This window comes from Pseudophryne corroboree, chromosome 5, assembly GCF_028390025.1.
Source record: "Pseudophryne corroboree isolate aPseCor3 chromosome 5, aPseCor3.hap2, whole genome shotgun sequence".
In the NCBI taxonomy this organism is placed as follows: Eukaryota; Metazoa; Chordata; class Amphibia; order Anura; family Myobatrachidae; genus Pseudophryne; species Pseudophryne corroboree.
In genome coordinates this window covers 1,124,488-1,151,795 of record NC_086448.1, presented here as the reverse complement: position 1 = coordinate 1,151,795, position 27,308 = coordinate 1,124,488, and the positions used below count along the sequence as shown (strand labels likewise).

Sequence of the window (27,308 nt, the reverse complement as noted above, 5' to 3'; positions counted from 1 at the left end):
GTTTATTCATATTAAAGTTCTTTTTGTAATGTGGACATTCCAATGGGCGGTGTTATTTAATGTTGTCATTATTAATGCTATTTTTACGTGTGCGTCCTTATTGACGGCGTTATTCTTAACACATGGATGCCGGTATGTAAGTGAACAAAAAGTAGATCCCAGGCCTGAACAGTCTGGCCCCCGCTGATGTAGAGATTTCACCTTTATGTCAGCACTATGGCGGCCCACCGGAGTAACAGGTGGATAAATACATGTCTATACCGGATGGGTGTCTAAACGGTCCAGTGCCGGTGCATCGCCATGCCTAGAGTGGATCGGTCATAGTGACGCTCCAGCGTGGGAGGCTGTATTGTGCGGGCCACTTCTGACAGCCACGGAAAGTGGGCAATACCATTACTGGGGTCAATCCAATTGGCTGCGATATCGCAGCTGTTACTCATTGCGGCAGGGTGCGCACTTTACGGCGGACGGAATTCGCATAAAACTGCTCGCCACTCCATAGAGGTCCAAGCAATTTTAGGCGAATTGGGGCTGATTCAAGTTCGCATTTAAACGCCTTGCAACATCACTCCGCAGCTAATTGGACTGACCCCTCTGTATTAGAACCTGCATCACCCGTCCCACATTCAATGACATTTGCACCTATTTTCCTAATTGAAGAGAAGTGATCTGGGAAATCGACGCAAACCGCAAATGTCAATTCTCCTTCAACTTTATTTGAACTAAGAACGTTACCTAGAAGACTGCACGTCTGCTGCTCCAACTTCAGGATCTCTCTCCTGCGTAGTATTATAGGCAGCATTCCTGGCCCTGGCGCCTCCCTGCGCAATATTCCCGGCGCTGGCGCCTCCCTGCGCAATATTCCCGGCGCTGGAGCCTCCGCGCGCAGCACTCCCGGCTCTGGGGAACTCCCCGCGCAGCACTCCCGGCTCTGGGGAACTCCCCGCGCAGCACTCCCGGCTCTGGGGAACTCCCCGCGCAGCACTCCCGGCTCTGGGGAACTCCCCGCGCAGCACTCCCGGCTCTGGGGAACTCCCCGCGCAGCACTCCCGGCTCTGGGGAACTCCCCGCGCAGCACTCCCGGCTCTGGGGAACTCCCCGCGCAGCACTCCCGGCTCTGGGGAACTCCCCGCGCAGCACTCCCGGCTCTGGGGAACTCCCCGCGCAGCACTCCCGGCTCTGGGCTGCTGTAGAAGAGATCTTACATGAAATCATACAGCGCTGATACAGAGCACGAGAATATCGCTTTATTTACAGACGCACAACAAATAAATACCCCATATAATATATTCCTGCCCCCGCATCATACACCAGCTGTACGTGCCACCATCAGACACAAGTACATTATCCCGGGGATTGTAATATACAGATTAAAAACACTCCAATTATGAACATTACTATTTCTCCCATCCGCGCCGGGGACAGGACACTGGGTATGAGGGTCTGGACCACATCTCGCTGGTTACCCAGGGGGTTTCTCTGTCCTGACGTTATCTGGATGACCACCTCACCGACCAATCCAAGTGAGAAGCGTCTGCAGCCAGCGTCTTACTGCAGAACACCCAGACCGGTGCCGCTCCACCCCAGAATAAAAGTGCGGAGCGCTCCCACATCCCCTGCCGCATCCGTACCGGTCACAGGAAGTAGCAGCACATGACCAGGCTGGGAGGGGAGGGGGAATGTGACACAAGCCCATGATGATGTGTGAATGGGGGAAACCTTACACATGGCGGCACTATGCCCCACAGTCAGGGGACGCTCCGCAGCATCAGGGGTTTCTGTGGTCATTATTTATCAGGCGGTAGAGGGAACAGTCTACAGAATGGTCTCTGGAGGGCAGAACCATCGTCTCCAGACCACGGGCAGCAGCCATGACGATGGTCGGTAGTCTGTCACCTGCCCGCAGTGGGAGAAGGTGGGTAGTAAGGAAATGTCACATACAGCGTCACGTCAGTCTCTTCAGGAACAGCCGGTGCTGGCGACATAAAACCACCGAGTCCGCCGGCCAGGCCTGTGTCAGGGTCTCTCTGTCCTTCTTGGAGAAGCTGTGGGAGCCCAGCCGGAGCTCCCGCAGGAGGGATGAGACCACATCCATGGAGGCGCTATTCAGGGGGCCCTGGATACTGCAGCCTGTCAGAGGAACAAACACAATCAGTACCATTGTTGTGGTGCCCCCTGGTGGGGTGTATTACCATAACCTACCCACTGTGGCCATCGCTCAGTCCTGCTGCCTCCGTCTGTAGGGTTCCTCATGCCATGTGCCACTATCCACGCTGGTCCTGTTTGGCCTCCCTTTATGTCGCTCCCCCCCCCCCCCCTTACTGCTGCCAGGAATCTGCCTATCCCACCCAGAACCCCGCACAAGCTCCTCCCCCTTACATATAATGCCCTCCTATATCCCCAACCTGACTCCACCCCCGGACAGCGTACATCTGGGGTCACAAGTAGCGGTTTCCTGGAGGTCTTACCTGTGAGGTTTAGTTCCGCCATTTCACAGTTTCTTTCCCAAATCCCATTCAGGAGACATTCCAGCCCATTAGTTCCCACTTTGGGATTCCCAGACAGATCAAGAGCGGTCAAAGAGGAACAGACAGGGAGGCACCTGAGGAGGAAAAGCCATTATTGGACAGATGTGGGGTTATCATAGTACAGAGAGGCAGGAGAGGAGAAGTTACCCAGCCAGGTCTCACACAGACAGGAGACGTTACCCGGCCAGGCCTCACACAGACAGGAGAGGAGACGTTACCCAGCCAGGTCTCACACAGACAGGAGAGGAGACGTTACCCGGCCAGGTGTCACACAGACAGGAGAGGAGACGTTACCCGGCCAGGTCTCACACAGACAGGAGAGGAGACATTACCCGGCCAGGCCTCACACAGACAGGAGAGGAGAAGTTACCAAGCCAGGTCTCACACAGACAGGAGACGTTACCCGGGCAGGTGTCACACAGACAGGAGAGGAGACGTTACCCGGCCAGGTGTCACACAGACAGGAGAGGAGACGTTACCCGGCCAGGTGTCACACAGACAGGAGAGGAGAAGTTACCAAGCCAGGTCTCACACAGACAGGAGACGTTACCCGGGCAGGTGTCACACAGACAGGAGAGGAGACGTTACCCGGCCAGGTGTCACACAGACAGGAGAGGAGACGTTACCCGGCCAGGTGTCATACAGACAGGAGAGGAGACGTTACCCGGCCAGGTGTCACACAGACAGGAGAGGAGAAGTTACCCAGCCAGGTCTCACACAGACAGGAGACGTTACCCGGCCAGGCCTCACACAGACAGGAGAGGAGACGTTACCCGGGCAGGTGTCACACAGACAGGAGAGGAGACGTTACCCGGCCAGGTGTCACACAGACAGGAGAGGAGACGTTACCCGGCCAGGTGTCATACAGACAGGAGAGGAGACGTTACCCGGCCAGGTGTCACACAGACAGGAGAGGAGAAGTTACCCAGCCAGGTCTCACACAGACAGGAGACGTTACCCGGCCAGGCCTCACACAGACAGGAGAGGAGACGTTACCCGGCCAGGTCTCACACAGACAGGAGAGGAGACGTTACCCGGCCAGGCCTCACACAGACAGGAGAGGAGACGTTACCCGGCCAGGCCGCACACAGACAGGAGACGTTACCCGGCCAGGTGTCACACAGACAGGAGAGGAGACGTTACCCGGCCAGGTGTCACACAGACAGGAGAGGAGACGTTACCCGGCCAGGTCTCACACAGACAGGAGACGTTACCCGGCCAGGTGTCACACAGACAGGAGAGGAGACGTTACCCGGCCAGGTGTCACACAGACAGGAGAGGAGACGTTACCCGGCCAGGTGTCACACAGACAGGAGAGGAGACGTTACCCGGCCAGGTGTCACACAGACAGGAGAGGAGACGTTACCCGGCCAGGTCTCACACAGACAGGAGACGTTACCCGGCCAGGTGTCACACAGACAGGAGAGGAGACGTTACCCGGCCAGGTGTCACACAGACAGGAGAGGAGACGTTACCCGGCCAGGTGTCACACAGACAGGAGAGGAGACGTTACCCGGCCAGGTGTCACACAGACAGGAGAGGAGACGTTACCCGGCCAGGTCTCACACAGACAGGAGACGTTACCCGGCCAGGTGTCACACAGACAGGAGAGGAGACGTTACCCGGCCAGGTGTCACACAGACAGGAGAGGAGACGTTACCCGGCCAGGTGTCACACAGACAGGAGAGGAGACGTTACCCGGCCAGGTGTCACACAGACAGGAGAGGAGACGTTACCCGGCCAGGCCTCACACAGACAGGAGAGGAGACGTTACCCAGCCAGGTGTCACATAGACAGGAGAGGAGACGTTACCCGGCCAGGCCGCATACAGACAGGAGAGGAGACATTACCCGGCCAGGTCTCACACAGACAGGAGACGTTACCCGGCCAGGCCTCACAAAGACAGGAGAGGAGACGTTACCCGGCCAGGTGTCACACAGACAGGAGACGTTACCCGGCCAGGTGTCACACAGACAGGAGAGGAGACGTTACCCGGCCAGGTCTCACACAGACAGGAGACGTTACCCGGCCAGGCCTCACACAGACAGGAGAGGAGACGTTAACCAGCCAGGTGTCACACAGACAGGAGAGGAGACGTTACCCAGCCAGGTGTCACACAGACAGGAGAGGAGACATTACCCGGCCAGGTGTCACACAGACAGGAGAGGAGACGTTACCCGGCCAGGTGTCACACAGACAGGAGAGGAGACGTTACCCGGCCAGGTCTCACACAGACAGGAGACGTTACCCGGCCAGGCCTCACACAGACAGGAGAGGAGACGTTACCCAGCCAGGTGTCACACAGACAGGAGAGGAGACGTTACCCGGCCAGGCCGCACACAGACAGGAGACGTTACCCGGCCAGGTGTCACACAGACAGGAGAGGAGACGTTACCCGGCCAGGTGTCACACAGACAGGAGAGGAGACGTTACCCGGCCAGGTCTCACACAGACAGGAGACGTTACCCGGCCAGGTGTCACACAGACAGGAGAGGAGACGTTACCCGGCCAGGTGTCACACAGACAGGAGAGGAGACGTTACCCGGCCAGGTGTCACACAGACAGGAGAGGAGACGTTACCCGGCCAGGTGTCACATAGACAGGAGAGGAGACGTTACCCGGCCAGGCCGCACACAGACAGGAGAGGAGACATTACCCGGCCAGGTCTCACACAGACAGGAGACGTTACCCGGCCAGGCCTCACACAGACAGGAGAGGAGACGTTACCCGGCCAGGTGTCACACAGACAGGAGAGGAGACGTTACCCGGCCAGGCCGCACACAGACAGGAGAGGAGACATTACCCGGCCAGGCCGCACACAGACAGGAGAGGAGACATTACCCGGCCAGCTCTCACACAGACAGGAGACGTTACCCGGCCAGGCCTCACAAAGACAGGAGAGGAGACATTACCCGGCCAGGTGTCACACAGACAGGAGAGGAGACGTTACCCGGCCAGGTGTCACACAGACAGGAGAGGAGACGTTACCCGGCCAGGTGTCACACAGACAGGAGACGTTACCCGGCCAGGCCTCACACAGACAGGAGAGGAGACGTTACCCAGCCAGGTGTCACACAGACAGGAGAGGAGACGTTACCCGGCCAGGTGTCACACAGACAGGAGAGGAGACGTTACCCGGCCAGGTCTCACACAGACAGGAGACGTTACCCGGCCAGGCCTCACACAGACAGGAGAGGAGACGTTACCCAGCCAGGTGTCACACAGACAGGAGAGGAGACGTTACCCGGCCAGGTGTCACACAGACAGGAGAGGAGACGTTACCCAGCCAGGTGTCACAGACAGGAGAGGAGACGTTACCCGGCCAGGCCTCACACAGACAGGAGAGGAGACGTTACCCAGCCAGGTGTCACACAGACAGGAGAGGAGACGTTACCCGGCCAGGCCGCACACAGACAGGAGAGGAGACGTTACCCGGCCAGGTCTCACACGCCGGAAGGGGAGATATTACCTGGCCAGCTCTCGCACAGACTCATCCGATAAGTTGTTGGAGGAAAGCGCCAGGTGTGATAAGATGCAGCCATCCTGTGGAGACCAAAGAGGCATAATATCAGCTGACACCTGGTATGGCTGTTGGTTCCACATGGTCTCTTCTGTCTTGCTGGGAGTACTTACCTGAGACAAGTATCTAACCAGGGGCTCCATGATCAGACTGTCCCCCGCGTTCACTGATCGAAGGTCCAATCGGGAGATTGTCTCATGAGGAAGGGTCTTCAGTAGGAGCTCTACCCCAGTCGAGCCCAAAGGATTATGGGAAAGAGACAAGGTCTTCAAGTGAATGGCACCTGAGAAGGATCACACATTAGTCCTCAGGTAACTCCTTTATCAGTGTGATGCTCCCTCATGGTGTCAGCCCCATATAGTAACCTAGGAAGGGTCCAGCCTCCATTTATTGGCCTCACAGATGGAGACCCCGATAGCAGCCCAGCTAAAGGCAGGTAATTCCCTTTCTCCCAGATAGCCCATGGCAGCCATTACAGCGGGATGTACCCCAGCTATACCCCGGGGAGGGCAATATACCTGTATACCACTGACAATACAATCCGCATCAGGAACATATAGTCAGTGGCTGATTATCTGATGATAGTAACTAGCAGTGATGGTTCCTGTACAGTATATGACCCCCGCCCTGGGCATATGGCACGCACGTGGCAAACTGCGCCTGATGCAGCTAACGTTAGCGCCGCGGAAGCCGTTCCTGTCTCTGTATCCACAACATGATCTTGCATCCTTGGATACTCCATAGATCTGTCTGCCTAATACACAGGTTCTCAAACTCGGTCCTCATTACCCCCACACAGTGCATGTTTTGCAGGTCTCCTCACAGAATCACAAGTGAAATAACTCCGCCTGCGGACCTTTTCAAATGTGTCTGTGAGTAATTAATCCACCTGTGCACCTGCTGGGTTACCTGCAAAACATGCACTGTGTGGAGGTAATAAGGACCGAGTTTGAGAACCACTGACCTAATACACCCCCCAAAGGTTCGCCTATAACACTCCGTTTCTACCTATCTAAACTGGGCTCCCACCCAGAGTAATGGCGGCCACGGAGTATGGAGATAAGAGATTTCCAACCCAAAATCCTGTCCTCACTCCCCCAGTGCAGCTAGCGGCACATGGGGATTCCACAGTCACGGGCACCAGGGACTGCGAGGTGGCAGGAGAGAGTGCCCGGGCGCCCAGCACGTTATATACTATGCCAGACAGAGGAAGAGACAACTGATGGGAGCGGGGCTGTATCGGTAGAGAACATCACATTGCAGGAAGGAGGGAGGAGCCAGGAACATCACATTGCAGGAAGGAGGGAGGAGCCAGGAACATCACATTGCAGGAAGGAAGGAGGAGCCAGGAACACCACATTGCTGGAAGGACTGGGGGAGAGGGAGGAGCCAGGAACATCACATTGCTGGAAGGACTGGGGGAGAGGGAGGAGCCAGGAACATCACATTGCAGGAAGGACAGGGGGAGAGGGAGGAGCCAGGAACATCGCATTGCAGGAAGGACAGGGGGAGAGGGAGGAGCCAGGAACATCACATTGCAGGAAGGACTGGGGGAGAGGGAGGAGCCAGGAACATCACATTGCTGGAAGGACTGGGGAGAGGGAGGAGCCAGGAACATCACATTGCAGGAAGGAAAGGGGGAGAGGGAGGAGCCAGGAACATAGCATTGCAGGAAGGACAGGGGGAGAGGGAGGAGCCAGGAACATCACATTGCTGGTAGGACTGGGGGAGAGGGAGGAGCCAGGAACATCACATTGCAGGAAGGACGGGGGGAGGGCCAGGAACATCACATTGCAGGAAGGAGAGGGGGAGAGGGAGGAGCCAGGAACATCACATTGCAGGAAAGACGGGGAGGGAGGAGCCAGGAACATCACATTGCAGGAAGGACAGGGGGAGAGGGAGGAGCCGGGAACATCACATTGCAGGAAGGACGGGGGGAGAGGGAGGAGCCGGGAGAATCACATTGCAGGAAGGACAGGGGGGGAGAGGGAGGAGCCAGCAACATACATTGCAGGAAGGACGGGGGGGAGAGGGAGGAGCCGGGAGAATCACATTGCAGGAAGGAGAAGGGGAGAGGGAGGAGCCAGGAACATACACTGCAGGAAGGAGAAGGGGAGAGGGAGGAGCCAGGGACATAGCACTGCAGGAAGGACAGGGGGGAGAAGAGGGAGGAGCCAGGAACATCACAATGCAGGAAGGACGGTGGGGGGGGGGAGGAGCCAGGAACATCACAATGCAGGAAGGACGAGCCCTGGAACATCAGAATACAGGAAGGACGGGGGGAGCCCTGGAACATCAGAATACAGGTAGGAGGACAATCTGTCACTATGTATGATCGGACCTCTGAAGGCTTCGGCCAGTAGGAGGCGATGCTGCTGCACGAACTTGGTGGAGAGCTGACAGGCCTGCAGGTGCACAACGCTCAGCACAGGGCAGTGGTGGAGCAACGAGGCCAGAGGCTGCGACAACCCATCCCCCAGGGGGTTCATGCTCAGGTCCAGTTCCTCCAGGTTCTAGGGTAACAGAAAATTATCAGTATAACTATGGGGGTAATTCAGACCTGACCCCCCCCCTCTCCCTAAGTCTCACCTGCAGGGCTTCATTGTTGGGCGTGCCGGGTGCTGGCAGCAGCTTCTTGATGCCCTCATGAGTCAGCCGGTTGCAGGACAGGTTGAGGTGTGTTAGGTTGGGCATCGTGCCCAGCATCCACAGAAGCTCTTCCACCTGGAGATCCCTGAGCAGGTTGCCGCTCAGATGCAGCTGGCGCAGCGAGGACTGGAGCTTCAGGGCGCGTATTAGTGGACAGAGCTCTGGTGGTTTCAGGGCCAGGCGGCACAAGGACATGCATGGGTTCATCTCCTGCTGCTCCAGGGCCCTCAGCACCAGCCGGTTCTCCGCTACAAGGCAGACAAAGGGTCACAGAAGGGACAGACAGGGCTCCTGCCAGATGTATCAGAGCCAATCTTACCTACATCCAGGCTCTGGCAGGCCTTCCTGTACCGATCAGTCAGGGGTGGCAGGTCCCATGAGGTTACCTCAGCCAGAACCTAAGGACAAAAAAACAGCAGCTAGAAAAACTGTTCCGGCATCACCAGGATGAGAGCGGATTCCTTCAGGGGACATGGAGACCAGACTGACCTCCTCATTGCTCTGCAGAACATGGAGAATTAGGTCCTGAGGGGCCAACAAGGCTCCTTCTTTCTTCAAGGTAAGGCGAGGAAGCAGGCCACAACTCTGGTAATAGCGCTGAGAGGCCTGGTCCGCCAGCCAGGAAACGTCTCTGGTGTCCGTGTCACTGGGTAGAGGAGAGAGAGCATTACAGTCACCTGCCTTCCCTCCACTTACCGGACCTACCCAACCACCTGCCCTCCACGTACCGAATCCACCCCGTCTTCCCTCCACGTACCAGACCCACCTGCCTTCCCTCTAGGTACCGGAGCCACTTGCCTTCTCTCCACTTACCGGACCTACCCAACCACCTGCCCTCCACGTACCGAACCCACCTGCATTCTCTCCACTTACCGGACCTACCCAACCACCTGCCCTCCACGTACCGAACCCACCCGTCTTCCCTCCACGTACCAGACCCACCTGCCTTCCCTCTAGGTACCGAACCCACTTGCCTTCTCTCCACTTACCGGACCTACCCAACCACCTGCCCTCCACGTACCGAACCCACAAACCTACCCTCCACGTGCCTGACCCACCCGCCTTCCCTCCACGTGCCGGAACCACACTCCTACCCTCCACGTACCAGACCCACACGCCTACCCTCCACGTGCCGGACCCACACACCTACCCTCCACGTGCCGGACCCACACACCTACCCTCCACGTGCCGGACCCACACACCTACCCTCCACGTACCGTACCCACCCGTCTTCCCTCCACGTACCAGACCACCAGCCTTCCCTCCAGGCACCGAAGCCACTTGCCTTCTCTCCACTTACCGGACCTACCCAACAACCTGCCCTCCACGTACCGAACTCACACACCTACCCTCCACGTGCCTGACCCACCCGCCTTCCCTCCACGCGCCTACCCTCCACGTACCAGACCCATCCGCCTTTCCGCCACGTACCAGACCCACCAGCCTTCCCTCCAGGTACCGAACCCACCAGCATTCCCTCTAGGTACCCGAGAAACCTGCCTTCCCTCAACGTACCTGACCCACACACCTACCTGCCACGTACCGGACCCACCCGCCTTCCCTCCACGTGCCGGACCCACGCGCCTACCCTCTACGTACCAGACCCACACGCCTACCCTCCACGTACCGGACCCACCCGTCTTCCCTCCACGTGCCGTACCCACAGGCCTACCCTCCATGTACCAGACCCACACGCCTACCCTCCACGTACCGGACCCACCCGTCTTCCCTGCACGTGCCGGACCCACATGCCTACCCTCCTCCACGTACCAGACCCACACGCCTACCCTCCACGTACCAGACCACCAGCCTTCACTCCAGGCACCAGACCCACCAACCTTCCCTCCAGGTACCGGACCCACCAGCATTCCCTCTAGGCACCAGACCCACCAGCCTTCCCTCCAGGCACCAGACCCACCTGCCTTCCCTCCAGGTACCGGACCCACCAGCATTCCCTCCAGGTACCGGACCCACCAGCATTCCCTCCAGGTACCGGACCCACCAGCATTCCCTCCAGGTACCGGACCCACCAGCATTCCCTCCAGGTACCGGACCCACCAGCATTCCCTCCAGGTACCAGACCCACCTGCCTTCCCTCCAGGCACCGGACCCACCAGCATTCACTCCAGGTACCGGACCCACCAGCATTCCCTCCAGGTACCGGACCCACCAGCATTCCCTCCAGGTACCAGACCCACCAGCATTCCCTCCAGGTACCAGACCCACCTGCCTTCCCTCCAGGCACCGGACCCACCAGCATTCCCTCCAGGTACCGGACCCACCAGCATTCCCTCCAGGTACCGGACCCACCAGCATTCCCTCCAGGTACCGGACCCACCAGCATTCCCTCCAGGTACCGGACCCACCAGCATTCCCTCCAGGTACCGGACCCACCTGCCTTCCCTCCAGGCACCGGACCCACCAGCATTCACTCCAGGTACCGAACCCACCAGCATTCCCTCCAGGTACCGGACCCACCAGCATTCCCTCCAGGTACCGGACCCACCAGCATTCCCTCCAGGTACCGGACCCACCAGCATTCCCTCCAGGTACCGGACCCACCAGCATTCCCTCCAGGTACCAGACCCACCAGCATTCCCTCCAGGCACCGGACCCACCAGCATTTCCTCCAGGTACCGGACCCACCTGCCTTCCCTCCAGGCACCGGACCCACCAGCATTCCCTCCAGGTACCGGACCCACCAGCATTCCCTCCAGGCACCGGACCCACCTGCCTTCCCTCCAGGTACCGGACCCACCAGCATTCCCTCCAGGTACCGGACCCACCAGCATTCCCTCCAGGTACCGGACCCACCAGCATTCCCTCCAGGTACCGGACCCACCAGCATTCCCTCCAGGTACCGGACCCACCAGCATTCCCTCCAGGTACCGGACCTACCAGCATTCCCTCCAGGTACCGGACCCACCAGCATTCCCTCCAGGTACCGGACCCACCAGCATTCCCTCCAGGTACCGGACCCACCAGCATTCCCTACAGGTACCATACCCACACACCTACTCTAGACGTACAGCATCAAGACCCAGAACATTGGTCAGTTGGCAGGCAGCGCCAGTCACCGGGTATATACATAGTGGTGGGTAACAGTCACATTGTGTTCTCTATAACCCCCTCGGAGATCAAACACGCGAGGTGACATCTGGTGAGGGTTTATGGACTGAACGCCTACCTGTGGGGGATTGGGATAAGGAAGATGTTATCCTGAACTCGAACCCGCACTCTGATTGGCGGAGGCAGTGAGGTGTTTATAGCCATGGGCGGAGTCTAGAAGAGAGAATAAGATATAATGAAGTTCAGCCAAGAGGTGGCCGAGACCAGGAGAAACATTGTATGAAGCCGAAACCTCCACTTGTGCATCGCTACGCGCAGGGTCTAGGACTCCGTGACCCTCCCCATCTCCCAAAGATATCCGGCATATAGCCGCCCGCCCCACAGAGACCCCTCCGCACGACTAACCTGAGGTATAGCAGAGACCCCCTCCGCACGACTAACCTGAGGTATAGCAGAGACCTCCTCCGAATGACTAACCTGAGGTATAGCAGAGACCCCCTCCACATGACTAACCTGAGGAATAGCAGAGACCCCCTCCACATGACTAACCTGAGGTATAGCAGAGACCACCTCCACATGACTCACCTGAGGTATAGCAGAGACCCCCTCCGTATGACTAACCTGAGGTATAGCAGAGACCCCCTCCGAATGACTAACCTGAGGTATAGCAGAGACCCCCTCCGAATGACTCACCTGAGGTATAGCAGAGACCACCTCCGCACGACTAACCTGAGGTATAGCAGAGACCCCCTCCACATGACTAACCTGAGGTATAGCAGAGACCCCCTCCACATGACTAACCTGAGGAATAGCAGAGACCCCCTCCACATGACTAACCTGAGGTATAGCAGAGACCCCCTCCACATGACTCACCTGAGGTATAGCAGAGACCCCCTCCGTATGACTAACCTGAGGTATAGCAGAGACCCCCTCCGTATGACTAACCTGAGGTATAGCAGAGACCCCCTCCGAATGACTCACCTGAGGTATAGCAGAGACCCCCTCCGAATGACTCACCTGAGGTATAGCAGAGACCACCTCCGCACGACTAACCTGAGGTATAGCAGAGACCCCCTCCACATGACTAACCTGAGGTATAGCAGAGACCCCCTCCACATGACTAACCTGAGGAATAGCAGAGACCCCCTCCACATGACTAACCTGAGGTATAGCAGAGACCCCCTCCACATGACTCACCTGAGGTATAGCAGAGACCCCCTCCGTATGACTAACCTGAGGTATAGCAGAGACCCCCTCTACATGACTAACCTGAGGTATAGCAGAGACCCCCTCCACATGACTAACCTGAGGAATAGCAGAGACCCCCTCCACATGACTAACCTGAGGAATAGCAGAGACCCCCTCCACATGACTAACCTGAGGTATAGCAGAGACCCCCTCCACATGACTCACCTGAGGTATAGCAGAGACCCCCTCCGTATGACTAACCTGAGGTATAGCAGAGACCCCCTCTACATGACTAACCTGAGGTATAGCAGAGACCCCCTCCGCATGACTCACCTGAGGTATAGCAGAGACTCCCTCCGCATGACTCACCTGAGGTATAGCAGAGACCCCCTCCGAATGACTAACCTGAGGTATAGCAGAGACAGGAGCCCGTCCTACAGAGACCACCTCCGCACGACTAACCTGAGGTATAGCAGAGACCACCTCCGCACGACTAACCTGAGGTATAGCAGAGACAGGAGCCCGTCCCGCAGAGACCCCCTCCGAATGACTCACCTGAGGTATAGCAGAGACAGGAGCCCGTCCCGCAGAGACCCCCTCCGAATGACTCACCTGAGGTATAGCAGAGACCCCCTCCACATGACTAACCTGAGGTATAGCAGAGACCCCCTCCGAATGACTCACCTGAGGTATAGCAGAGACAGGAGCCCGTCCCGCAGAGACCCCCTCCGAATGACTCACCTGAGGTATAGCAGAGACCCCCTCCGAATGACTCACCTGAGGTATAGCAGAGACCCCTCCGTATGACTAACCTGAGGTATAGCAGAGACCCCCTCCGAATGACTCACCTGAGGTATAGCAGAGACCCCCTCCACATGACTAACCTGAGGTATAGCAGAGACCCCCTCTACATGACTAACCTGAGGTATAGCAGAGACCCCCTCCGCATGACTCACCTGAGGTATAGCAGAGACTCCCTCCGCATGACTCACCTGAGGTATAGCAGAGCCCCCCTCCGCATGACTCACCTGAGGTATAGCAGAGACCCCCTCCGCATGACTTACCTGAGGTAAAGCAGAGACAGGAGCCCGTCCGCAGTCTATGGTATTATTCAGCGCTCTCTCCATTACACGTGGGACGCCCGCATTGCTCTGCCCGCCACTCTTTGTACGCCCCACCACGGCGCGGTCTACAATCTGTGTCAGCTTGGTCTGACGTGAGCGTTTCCGGGATAGCGTCACGGGGCGAGGAGCCGGCCTCTCTCTCCACAGTTCCTCAGACAACTCGTCCTCGCTCTCTTCCACCTCCTCAGAATCAAAGTCCGTGGGGGACATGCGGCCCCGTTTTCTTAGACGCGAGTCCTCCTTCAAGTCGTCCTCCAGCCAGTCATCGCCCAGATATTCCTCGGAGGGAACCAGGGCCGCTCTGGGCACCGTGTCGTCACACACGCTCTCCTGCTGCGCCAATGACTGAGTGAGGAGACGCGATTTGGCACTGCCCAACCCATGGATTGCTTTCTGGTACGCTTCCATGCCGCCCTCGCCAAGTCTGGTGTGAGGCACAAGGGCAGAGTGTGGATCGGACGCCTCCGTTACAGCAGCCGCAGAATCCGAAGGTGAACGGGAAACCCGTAGCCGGGGCCTCTTCTTCACCGGTTTCAGAGGAGTGAGAAGCTGTTCCGGGAGTTCATCATGAACGGATCCCTCTCTGCCGATCTGGGTGCTGGCCCGGAAGGGGGGAGACTGATGAAGAGCAAAATGATCCTCTTCCTCCTCACTTGCCCCCCGCAGGTTCCTGGGCAGCGACGCAGATCGCTTTGGCCCCACCTTGTCCTTCTGGTGTTGGGATATCTCTCGCTCCTTCCTGGAAGAACGTAAAGGGGCTGCACCGGGCGGCTGGGAGCCCTCCGCATCAAACAGGTCGCTGTCCTGAAGGTCTGCAGTCGGCTGGAGGGCGGAAGCCACTGGAAGGAAAACACATACCATTTACTCAGGATAACCTAGAGTATCTTCACTCGCAATAAGTCAGTAACGGAGCACCTGGGTAACACCATGCAGCACTGCAGGGGGCAGATGTAACATGTGCAGAGAGTCAGATGTGGGAGGGGCGTGTCCTAGCTCAGATCTACATTGCAGTGTGAGAATAAAGCTGCCCAGCATGTGTGGGCTACATGCAGAAGCAGCCAGTAACTGAGCACCTGGGTAACACCATGCTGCATTGCAGGGGGGCAGATGTAACATGTGCAGAGAGTTAGATGTGAGAGGGGCATGTCCTAGTTTAGATCTACATCGCAGTGTGAGAATAAAGCTGCCCAGCATGTGTGGGCTACATGCAGAAGCAGCCAGTAACTGAGCACCTGGGTAACACCATGCTACACTGCAGGGGGCAGATGTAACATGTGCAGAGAGATAGGTGTGGGAGGGGTATGTCCTAGCTCAGAGCTACATTACAGTGTGAGAATAAAGCTGCCCAGCATGTGTGAGCTACATGCAGAAGCAGCCAGTATTTACCCTGCATGCAACAATAAATGTATGTGCCCCCTCTCATTGCATACACAGGTACTTGCTGTTTTTGTTTTGTTTATCCCATAAACCTCTGGTCTCTGACTAGCATGCCATCCAAAGATCTCCCAGAATGCTCTGCTCCTGACTCTTGTGGCCAGATTTATCAAGCCTTGGAGAGTGATAAAGTGCCAACCAATCTGCTCCTAACTCATTTTTGAAACACAGCCTGTAACATGAAAGGAGCTGATTGGTTGGTACTTTATCTCTCTCCAAGGCTTGATAAATGAGTCCTTTACTACTGACCTATTATATGGCTTATCCTACCATAACACATCTGCAATACCCCTTTCCAAGGTGACAACCAGGTCACAATGCTGTAGCAGTTTCTGGGTAACGTATGTCATGGGACGGCAGTAACCCAGGGGAGAGTGACCGCTGCACAGGGCTCTTGTAGTGACACAATAGGCGGCTGTAGTGTCACTAGTACAAGTGGTGTGTGTGTGATCCGGGGTTAGTGACCACAGCGCAGTATCACCAGGGAGAGTGACCGCTGCACAGGGCTCTTGTAGTGACACAATAGGTGGCTGTAGTGTCACTAGTACAAGTGGTGTGTGTGTGATCCGGGGTTAGTGACCACAGCGCAGTATCACCAGGGAGAGTGACCGCTGCACAGGGCTCTTGTAGTGACACAATAGGCGGCTGTAGTGTCACTAGTACAAGTGGTGTGTGTGTGATCCAGGGGTTAGTGACCACAGCGCAGTATCACCAGGGAGAGTGACCGCTGCACAGGGCTCTTGTAGTGACACAATAGGCGGCTGTAGTGTCACTAGTACAAGTGGTGTGTGTGTGATCCGGGTTAGTGACCACAGCGCAGTATCACCAGGGAGAGTGACCGCTGCACAGGGCTCTTGTAGTGACACAATAGGCGGCTGTAGTGTCACTAGTACAAGTGGTGTGTGTGTGTGATCCGGGGTTAGTGACCACAGCTCAGTATCACCAGGGAGAGTGACCGCTGCACAGGGCTCTTGTAGTGACACAATAGGCGGCTGTAGTGTCACTAGTACTAGTGGTGTGTGTGTGATCCAGGGGTTAGTGACCACAGCTCAGTATCACCAGGGAGAGTGACCGCTGCACAGGGCTCTTGTAGTGACACAATAGGCGGCTGTAGTGTCACTAGTACAAGTGGTGTGTGTGTGATCCGGGGTTAGTGACCACAGCGCAGTATCACCAGGGAGAGTGACCGCTGCACAGGGCTCTTGTAGTGACACAATAGGTGGCTGTAGTGTCACTAGTACAAGTGGTGTGTGTGTGATCCGGGGTTAGTGACCACAGCGCAGTATCACCAGGGAGAGTGACCGCTGCACAGGGCTCTTGTAGTGACACAATAGGCGGCTGTAGTGTCACTAGTACAAGTGGTGTGTGTGTGATCCAGGGGTTAGTGACCACAGCGCAGTATCACCAGGGAGAGTGACCGCTGCACAGGGCTCTTGTAGTGACACAATAGGCGGCTGTAGTGTCACTAGTACAAGTGGTGTGTGTGTGATCCGGGTTAGTGACCACAGCGCAGTATCACCAGGGAGAGTGACCGCTGCACAGGGCTCTTGTAGTGACACAATAGGCGGCTGTAGTGTCACTAGTACAAGTGGTGTGTGTGTGTGATCCGGGGTTAGTGACCACAGCTCAGTATCACCAGGGAGAGTGACCGCTGCACAGGGCTCTTGTAGTGACACAATAGGCGGCTGTAGTGTCACTAGTACTAGTGGTGTGTGTGTGATCCAGGGGTTAGTGACCACAGCTCAGTATCACCAGGGAAAGTGACCGCTGCACAGGGCTCTTGTAGTGACACAATAGGCGGCTGTAGTGTCACTAGTACAAGTGGTGTGTGTGTGATCCGGGGTTAGTGACCACAGCTCAGTATCACCAGGGGAGAGTGACCGCTGCACAGGGCTCTTGTAGTGACACAATAGGCGGCTGTAGTGTCACTAGTACAAGTGGTGTGTGTGTGAGATCCGGGGTTAGTGACCACAGCTCAGTATCACCAGGGAGAGTGACCGCTGCACAGGGCTCTTGTAGTGACACAATAGGTGGCTGTAGTGTCACTAGTACAAGTGGTGTGTGTGTGTGATCCGGGGTTAGTGACCACAGCTCAGTATTACCAGGGAGAGTGACCGCTGCACAGGGCTCTTGTAGTGACACAATAGGCGGCTGTAGTGTCACTAGTACAAGTGGTGTGTGTGTGATCCGGGGTTAGTGACCACAGCTCAGTATCACCAGGGAGAGTGAGCGCTGCACAGGGCTCTTGTAGTGACACAATAGGCGGCTGTAGTGTCACTAGTACAAGTGGTGTGTGTGTGTGATCCGGGGTTAGTGACCACAGCTCAGTATCACCAGGGAGAGTGACCGCTGCACAGGGCTCTTGTAGTGACACAATAGGCGGCTGTAGTGTCACTAGTACAAGTGGTGTGTGTGTGTGTGTGATCCGGGGTTAGTGACCACAGCTCAGTATCACCAGGGAGAGTGACCGCTGCACAGGGCTCTTGTAGTGACACAATAGGCGGCTGTAGTGTCACTAGTACAAGTGGTGTGTGTGTGTGATCCGGGGTTAGTGACCACAGCTCAGTATCACCAGGGAGAGTGACCGCTGCACAGGGCTCTTGTAGTGACACAATAGGCGCCTGTAGTGTCACTAGTACAAGTGGTGTGTGTGTGATCCGGGGTTAGTGACCACAGCTCAGTATCACCAGGGAGAGTGACCGCTGCACAGGGCTCTTGTAGTGACACAATAGGCGGCTGTAGGGTCACTAGTACTAGTGGTGTGTGTGTGATCCAGGGGTTAGTGACCACAGCTCAGTATCACCAGGGAGAGTGACCGCTGCACAGGGCTCTTGTAGTGACACAATAGGCGGCTGTAGTGTCACTAGTACAAGTGGTGTGTGTGTGTGATCCGGGGTTAGTGACCACAGCTCAGTATCACCAGGGAGAGTGACCGCTGCACAGGGCTCTTGTAGTGACACAATAGGCGGCTGTAGTGTCACTAGTACAAGTGGTGTGTGTGTGATCCGGGGTTAGTGACCACAGCTCAGTATCACCAGGGAGAGTGACCGCTGCACAGGGCTCTTGTAGTGACACAATAGGCGGCTGTAGTGTCACTAGTACAAGTGGTGTGTGTGTGATCCGGGGTTAGTGACCACAGCTCAGTATCACCAGGGAGAGTGACCGCTGCACAGGGCTCTTGTAGTGACACAATAGGCGGCTGTAGTGTCACTAGTACAAGTGGTGTGTGTGTGATCCGGGGTTAGTGACCACAGCTCAGTATCACCAGGGAGAGTGACCGCTGCACAGGGCTCTTGTAGTGACACAATAGGCGGCTGTAGTGTCACTAGTACAAGTGGTGTGTGTGTGTGTGATCCGGGGTTAGTGACCACAGCTCAGTATCACCAGGGAGAGTGACCGCTGCACAGGGCTCTTGTAGTGACACAATAGGCGGCTGTAGTGTCTCTAGTACAAGTGGTGTGTGTGTGTGATTCCGGGGTTAGTGACCACAGCTCAGTATCACCAGGGAGAGTGACCGCTGCACAGTGCTCTTGTAGTGACACAATAGGCGGCTGTAGTGTCACTAGTACAAGTGGTGTGTGTGAGATCCGGGGTTAGTGACCACAGCTCAGTATCACCAGGGAGAGTGACCGCTGCACAGGGCTCTTGTAGTGACACAATAGGCAGCTGTAGTGTCTCTAGTACAAGTGGTGTGTGTGTGTGATTCCGGGGTTAGTGACCACAGCTCAGTATCACCAGGGAGAGTGACCGCTGCACAGGGCTCTTGTAGTGACACAATAGGCGGCTGTAGTGTCACTAGTACAAGTGGTGTGTGTGTGTGATCCGGGGTTAGTGACCACAGCTCAGTATCACCAGGGAGAGTGACCGCTGCACAGGGCTCTTGTAGTGACACAATAGGCGGCTGTAGTGTCACTAGTACAAGTGGTTTATATGAGATCCGGGGTTAGTGACCACAGCTCAGTATCACCAGGGAGAGTGACCGCTGCACAGGGCTCTTGTAGTGACACAATAGGTGGCTGTAGTGTCACTAGTACAAGTGGTGTGTGTGTGATCCGGGGTTAGTGACCACAGCTCAGTATCACCAGGGAGAGTGACCGCTGCACAGGGCTCTTGTAGTGACACAATAGGCGGCTGTAGTGTCACTAGTACAAGTGGTGTGTGTGTGATCCGGGGTTAGTGACCACAGCTCAGTATCACCAGGGAGAGTGACCGCTGCACAGGGCTCTTGTAGTGACACAATAGGCGGCTGTAGTGTCACTAGTACAAGTGGTGTGTGTGTGATCCGGGGTTAGTGACCACAGCTCAGTGTATCACCAGGGAGAGTGACCGCTGCACAGGGCTCTTGTAGTGACACAATAGGTGGCTGTAGTGTCACTAGTACAAGTGGTGTGTGTGTGTGTGAGATCCGGGGTTAGTGACCACAGCGCAGTATCACCAGGGAGAGTGACCGCTGCACAGGGCTCTTGTAGTGACACAATAGGTGGCTGTAGTGTCACTAGTACAAGTGGTGTGTGTGTGTGATCCGGAGTTAGTGACCACAGCTCAGTATCACCAGGGAGAGTGACCGCTGCACAGGGCTCTTGTAGTGACACAATAGGCGGCTGTAGTGTATCTAGTACAAGTGGTGTGTGTGTGTGATCCGGGGTTAGTGACCACAGCTCAGTATCACCAGGGAGAGTGACCGCTGCACAGGGCTCTTGTAGTGACACAATAGGCGGCTGTAGTGTCTCTAGTACAAGTGGTGTGTGTGTGTGATCCGGGGTTAGTGACCACAGCTCAGTATCACCAGGGGAGAGTGACCGCTGCACAGGGCTCTTGTAGTGACACAATAGGCGGCTGTAGTGTCACTAGTACAAGTGGTGTGTGTGTGATCCGGGGTTAGTGACCACAGCTCAGTATCACCAGGGAGAGTGACCGCTGCACAGGGCTCTTGTAGTGACACAATAGGCGGCTGTAGTGTCACTAGTACAAGTGGTGTGTGTGTGATCCGGGGTTAGTGACCACAGCTCAGTGTATCACCAGGGGAGAGTGACCGCTGCACAGGGCTCTTGTAGTGACACAATAGGCGGCTGTAGTGTCACTAGTACAAGTGGTGTGTGTGTGATCCGGGGTTAGTGACCACAGCTCAGTATCACCAGGGAGAGTGACCGCTGCACAGGGCTCTTGTAGTGACACAATAGGCGGCTGTAGTGTCACTAGTACAAGTGGTGTGTGTGTGATCCGGGGTTAGTGACCACAGCTCAGTATCACCAGGGAGAGTGACCGCTGCACAGGGCTCTTGTAGTGACACAATAGGCGGCTGTAGTGTCACTAGTACAAGTGGTGTGTGTGTGATCCGGGGTTAGTGACCACAGCTCAGTATCACCAGGGAGAGTGACCGCTGCACAGGGCTCTTGTAGTGACACAATAGGCGGCTGTAGGGTCACTAGTACAAGTGGTGTGTGTGAGATCCGGGGTTAGTGACCACAGCGCAATATCACCAGGGAGAGTGACCGCTGCACAGGGCTCTTGTAGTGACACCAGTGCAGGAGGATAAGCGTATAGATTGCTAGCTCCTGTGCTCACTGTACATGATAGAGGGGGAACCTTCCTATGCTGGGGATATGGAAGCTACTGACAGTACAGCCCGGGATCTCACCCCAGGGCGGTCCTGCCAGTCTCACGGACGTGTGTGACCCTCTCATAGCCCTGTGCGCACAAGGGTCATTACGTATTGGGGGAGGGTGGTGGCAGGTTACACGGTATAACACGTGGGCACAGTCTGGCATGTAACGCTCACTACACATGTGATGTATGACCAACGCCCGCTCACGTCTCACCTTTCCCGGCCAGAGCATCGCGCAGCAGCTTCTCCGTCTCTTTACAGGTTCTCCTGGTTTCCTGGTCCAGATGCTTCCCGTACATCTGACTCCACTCCTGCAGACTGCCGAGGGGGGCCGCACCCTGCGGGTACAGGCAATGTACATGGGGGTAACATGACATATGGGGGGGCCCGGACCCTGTATGACTGGGGGAGGGGGGCGCTCCCTGCGGGTATAGGGGTCTCTATCATCACACGCAATGTACATGGGGGGTAACATGACATATGGGGGGCCCGGACCCTGTATGACTGGGGGAGGGGGGGCTCCCTGCGGGTACAGGCAATGTACATGGGGGGTAACATGACATATGGGGGGCCCGGACCCTGTATGACTGGGGGAGGGAGGGCTCCCTGCGGGTACAGGCAATGTACATGGGGGGTAACATGACATATGGGGGGCCCGGACCCTGTATGACTGGGGGAGGAGGGGCTCCCTGCGGGTACAGTACACGGGGGGTAATGTGACATATGGGGGCCCGGACCCTGTGTGACTGGGGTAGGGGGGCTCCCTGCGGGTACAGGGGTCTCTATCATCACACGCAATGTACATGGGGGGTAACATGACATATGGGGGGCCCGGACCCTGTGTGACTGGGGGAGGGGGGGCTCCCTGCAGGTACAGGGGTCTCTATCATCACACGCAATGTACATGGGGGGTAACATGACATATGGGGGGACCGGACCCTGTATGACTGGGGGAGGGGGCCGCTCCCTGCGGGCACAGTACACGGGGGGTAATGTGACATATGGGGGGGGCGGTGTACAGCGATATGACGACAGGGGGTATAATATCTCAGGCCTGGCGCAGGGGACAGGGTAACATACAGTACCTCCAGCATCGGGGTAACAGCAGGTACCTACCTTAGCGTTCCTCTGGGTAACAGATGCCCCCCGCTTTATCAGCAGCTGGGCCACGTCAAAGTTTCCACTGGAGAGCGCGTCGTGGAGCGGTGTGATCCCCTCACACATCGGGCCCCCCGCGTCATTTATGTTGGCTCCGGAGCCTAATAGCAGCTGCACAATACCTATAGGGAACACACAGGAGTGGTAAGAGAGGGCAGGAGGGCACATCCAACCCTGCCCCACATACCCAGCGCTAACCCTTACCCTGATGCCCAACGCTAACCCTCCCCTTCCACAGCCTAACACTAACCGTCCCCCACATGCCTAACCCTAACCCTCCCCTTCCACAACCTTACCCTAACCCCCCCCTTCCACAGCCTAACGCTAACCCTCCCCTTCCACAGCCTAACCCTGACCGTCCCCTTCCACAGCCTAACGCTAACCCTCCCCATCCACAGCCTAACCTCCCCCTCCCACAGCCTAACCCTGACCCTCCCCTTTCACAGCCTAACGCTGACCCTCCCCTTCCACAGCCTAACCCTGACCCTCCCCTTCCACAGCCTAACCCTGACCCTCCCCTTCCACAGCCTAACCCTGACCCTCCCCTTCCACAGCCTAACCCTGACCCTCCCCTTCCACAGCCTAACCCTGACCCTCCCCTTCCACAGCCTAACCCTGACCCTCCCCTTCCACAGCCTAACTCTGACCCTAACCTTCCACACCCTAACCCTCCCCATCCACAGCCTAACCCTCCCCTTCCACAGACTACCCCTAACCCTCCCCTTCCACAGCCTAACCCTCCCCTTCCACAGCCTAACCCTAACCCTCCCCTTCCACAGCCTAACGCTAACCCTCCCCTTCCACAGCCTAACCCTGACCCTCCCCTTCCACAGCCTAACCCTCCCCTTCCACAGCCTAACCCTAACCCTCCCCTTCCACAGCCTAACCCTAACTGTCCCCCCATGCCTAACCCTAACCGTCCCCTTCCATAGCCTTACCCTAACCCATCCCTTCCACAGCCTAACCCTATAACCCTCTCCATCCAAAGCCTAACCCTAACCTCCCCCTCCACAGCCTAACCCTCCCCATCCACAGCCTACCCCTAACCGTCCCCTTCCACAGCCTAACCCTAACCTCCCCCTCCACAGCCTAACGCTAACCATCCCCTTCCACAGCCTAACCCTGACCCTCCCCTTCCACAGCCTAACCCTGACCCTCCCCTTCCACAGCCTAACCCTCCCCTTCCACAGCCTAACGCTAACCCTCCCCTTCCACAGCCTAACCCTGACCGTCCCCTTCCACAGCCTAACGCTAACCCTCCCCATCCACAGCCTAACCTCCCCCTCCCACAGCCTAACCCTGACCCTCCCCTTTCACAGCCTAACCCTGACCCTCCCCTTCCACAGCCTAACCCTGACCCTCCCCTTCCACAGCCTAACCCTGACCCACCCCTTCAACAGCCTAACCCTGACCCTCCCCTTCCACAGCCTAACCCTGACCCTCCCCTTTCACAGCCTAACCCTGACCCTCCCCTTCCACAGCCTAACTCTGACCCTAACCTTCCACAGCCTAACCCTGACCCTCCCCATCCACAGCCTAACCCTCCCCTTCCACAGACTACCCCTAACCCTCCCCTTCCACAGCCTAACCCTCCCCTTCCACAGCCTAACCCTAACCGTCCCCCACATGCCTAACCCTAACTGTCCCCCACATGCCTAACCCTAACCGTCCCCTTCCACAGCCTAACGCTAACCCTCCCCTTCCACAGCCTAACCCTGACCCTCCCCTTCCACAGCCTAACCCTCCCCTTCCACAGCCTAACCCTAACCCTCCCCTTCCACAGCCTAACCCTAACTGTCCCCCACATGCCTAACCCTAACCGTCCCCTTCCATAGCCTTACCCTAACCCATCCCTTCCACAGCCTAACCCTAACCCTCTCCATCCACAGCCTAACCCTAACCTCCCCCTCCACAGCCTAACCCTAACCCTCCCCATCCACAGCCTACCCCTAACCGTCTCCTTCCACAGCCTAACCCTCCCCATCCACAGCCTACCCCTAACCGTCCCCTTCCACAGCCTAACCCTAACCTCCCCCTCCACAGCCTAACGCTAACCATCCCCTTCCACAGCCTAACCCTGACCCTCCCCTTCCACAGCCTAACCCTGACCCTCCCCTTCCACAGCCTAACCCTCCCCTTCCACAGCCTAACGCTAACCCTCCCCATCCACAGCCTAACCTCCCCCTCCCACAGCCTAACCCTGACCCTCCCCTTCCACAGCCTAACTCTGACCCTAACCTTCCACAGCCTAACCCTGACCCTCCCCATCCACAGCCTAACCCTCCCCTTCCACAGACTACCCCTAACCCTCCCCTTCCACAGCCTAACCCTCCCCTTCCACAGCCTAACCCTAACCCTCCCCTTCCACAGCCTAACGCTAACCCTCCCCTTCCACAGCCTAACCCTGACCCTCCCCTTCCACAGCCTAACCCTCCCCTTCCACAGCCTAACCCTAACCCTCCCCTTCCACAGCCTAACCCTAACTGTCCCCCCATGCCTAACCCTAACCGTCCCCTTCCATAGCCTTACCCTAACCCATCCCTTCCACAGCCTAACCCTATAACCCTCTCCATCCAAAGCCTAACCCTAACCTCCCCCTCCACAGCCTAACCCTCCCCATCCACAGCCTACCCCTAACCGTCCCCTTCCACAGCCTAACCCTAACCTCCCCCTCCACAGCCTAACGCTAACCATCCCCTTCCACAGCCTAACCCTGACCCTCCCCTTCCACAGCCTAACCCTCCCCTTCCACAGCCTAACGCTAACCCTCCCCTTCCACAGCCTAACCCTGACCGTCCCCTTCCACAGCCTAACGCTAACCCTCCCCATCCACAGCCTAACCTCCCCCTCCCACAGCCTAACCCTGACCCTCCCCTTTCACAGCCTAACCCTGACCCTCCCCTTCCACAGCCTAACCCTGACCCTCCCCTTCCACAGCCTAACCCTGACCCACCCCTTCAACAGCCTAACCCTGACCCTCCCCTTCCACAGCCTAACCCTGACCCTCCCCTTTCACAGCCTAACCCTGACCCTCCCCTTCCACAGCCTAACTCTGACCCTAACCTTCCACAGCCTAACCCTGACCCTCCCCATCCACAGCCTAACCCTCCCCTTCCACAGACTACCCCTAACCCTCCCCTTCCACAGCCTAACCCTCCCCTTCCACAGCCTAACCCTAACCGTCCCCCACATGCCTAACCCTAACTGTCCCCCACATGCCTAACCCTAACCGTCCCCTTCCACAGCCTAACGCTAACCCTCCCCTTCCACAGCCTAACCCTGACCCTCCCCTTCCACAGCCTAACCCTCCCCTTCCACAGCCTAACCCTAACCCTCCCCTTCCACAGCCTAACCCTAACTGTCCCCCACATGCCTAACCCTAACCGTCCCCTTCCATAGCCTTACCCTAACCCATCCCTTCCACAGCCTAACCCTAACCCTCTCCATCCACAGCCTAACCCTAACCTCCCCCTCCACAGCCTAACCCTAACCCTCCCCATCCACAGCCTACCCCTAACCGTCTCCTTCCACAGCCTAACCCTCCCCATCCACAGCCTACCCCTAACCGTCCCCTTCCACAGCCTAACCCTAACCTCCCCCTCCACAGCCTAACGCTAACCATCCCCTTCCACAGCCTAACCCTGACCCTCCCCTTCCACAGCCTAACCCTGACCCTCCCCTTCCACAGCCTAACCCTCCCCTTCCACAGCCTAACGCTAACCCTCCCCATCCACAGCCTAACCTCCCCCTCCCACAGCCTAACCCTGACCCTCCCCTTCCACAGCCTAACTCTGACCCTAACCTTCCACAGCCTAACCCTGACCCTCCCCATCCACAGCCTAACCCTCCCCTTCCACAGACTACCCCTAACCCTCCCCTTCCACAGCCTAACCCTCCCCTTCCACAGCCTAACCCTAACCCTCCCCTTCCACAGCCTAACGCTAACCCTCCCCTTCCACAGCCTAACCCTGACCCTCCCCTTCCACAGCCTAACCCTCCCCTTCCACAGCCTAACCCTAACCCTCCCCTTCCACAGCCTAACCCTAACTGTCCCCCCATGCCTAACCCTAACCGTCCCCTTCCATAGCCTTACCCTAACCCATCCCTTCCACAGCCTAACCCTATAACCCTCTCCATCCAAAGCCTAACCCTAACCTCCCCCTCCACAGCCTAACCCTCCCCATCCACAGCCTACCCCTAACCGTCCCCTTCCACAGCCTAACCCTAACCTCCCCCTCCACAGCCTAACGCTAACCATCCCCTTCCACAGCCTAACCCTGACCCTCCCCTTCCACAGCCTAACCCTCCCCTTCCACAGCCTAACGCTAACCCTCCCCTTCCACAGCCTAACCCTGACCGTCCCCTTCCACAGCCTAACGCTAACCCTCCCCATCCACAGCCTAACCCTAACCTCCCCCTCCCACAGCCTAACCCTGACCCTCCCCTTTCACAGCCTAACCCTGACCCTCCCCTTCCACAGCCTAACCCTGACCCACCCCTTCAACAGCCTAACCCTGACCCTCCCCTTCCACAGCCTAACCCTGACCCTCCCCTTTCACAGCCTAACCCTGACCCTCCCCTTCCACAGCCTAACTCTGACCCTAACCTTCCACAGCCTAACCCTGACCCTCCCCATCCACAGCCTAACCCTCCCCTTCCACAGACTACCCCTAACCCTCCCCTTCCACAGCCTAACCCTCCCCTTCCACAGCCTAACCCTAACCGTCCCCCACATGCCTAACCCTAACTGTCCCCCACATGCCTAACCCTAACCGTCCCCTTCCACAGCCTAACGCTAACCCTCCCCTTCCACAGCCTAACCCTGACCCTCCCCTTCCACAGCCTAACCGTCCCCTTCCACAGCCTAACCCTCCCCTTCCACAGCCTAACCCTCCCCTTCCACAGCCTAACCCTAACTGTCCCCCACATGCCTAACCCTAACCGTCCCCTTCCATAGCCTTACCCTAACCCATCCCTTCCACAGCCTAACCCTAACCCTCTCCATCCACAGCCTAACCCTAACCTCCCCCTCC

General features: G+C 57.2%; 1 protein-coding gene across 1 annotated transcript in view; it reads right to left on the bottom strand.

Moving 5' to 3' along the window:
- Window positions 1–1,222: 1,222 nt before the first annotated feature.
- Window positions 1,223–27,308, bottom strand: part of TONSL (tonsoku like, DNA repair protein) — a 90,397-nt gene continuing 64,311 nt past the window's right edge. Inside the window, exons 11-22 of the mRNA XM_063924730.1 lie at window positions 22,234–22,397; window positions 21,332–21,455; window positions 14,019–14,917; window positions 11,885–11,979; window positions 9,187–9,343; window positions 9,017–9,095; window positions 8,638–8,945; window positions 8,390–8,561; window positions 6,162–6,331; window positions 5,998–6,071; window positions 2,469–2,602; window positions 1,223–2,130 (exon numbers count right to left, since the gene is read on the bottom strand). Of these exons, the coding sequence (XP_063780800.1) occupies window positions 1,946–2,130; window positions 2,469–2,602; window positions 5,998–6,071; window positions 6,162–6,331; window positions 8,390–8,561; window positions 8,638–8,945; window positions 9,017–9,095; window positions 9,187–9,343; window positions 11,885–11,979; window positions 14,019–14,917; window positions 21,332–21,455; window positions 22,234–22,397 (2,561 nt within the window). The 3' untranslated portion in view covers window positions 1,223–1,945. The remainder of the gene's footprint in view (window positions 2,131–2,468; window positions 2,603–5,997; window positions 6,072–6,161; window positions 6,332–8,389; window positions 8,562–8,637; window positions 8,946–9,016; window positions 9,096–9,186; window positions 9,344–11,884; window positions 11,980–14,018; window positions 14,918–21,331; window positions 21,456–22,233; window positions 22,398–27,308) is intronic.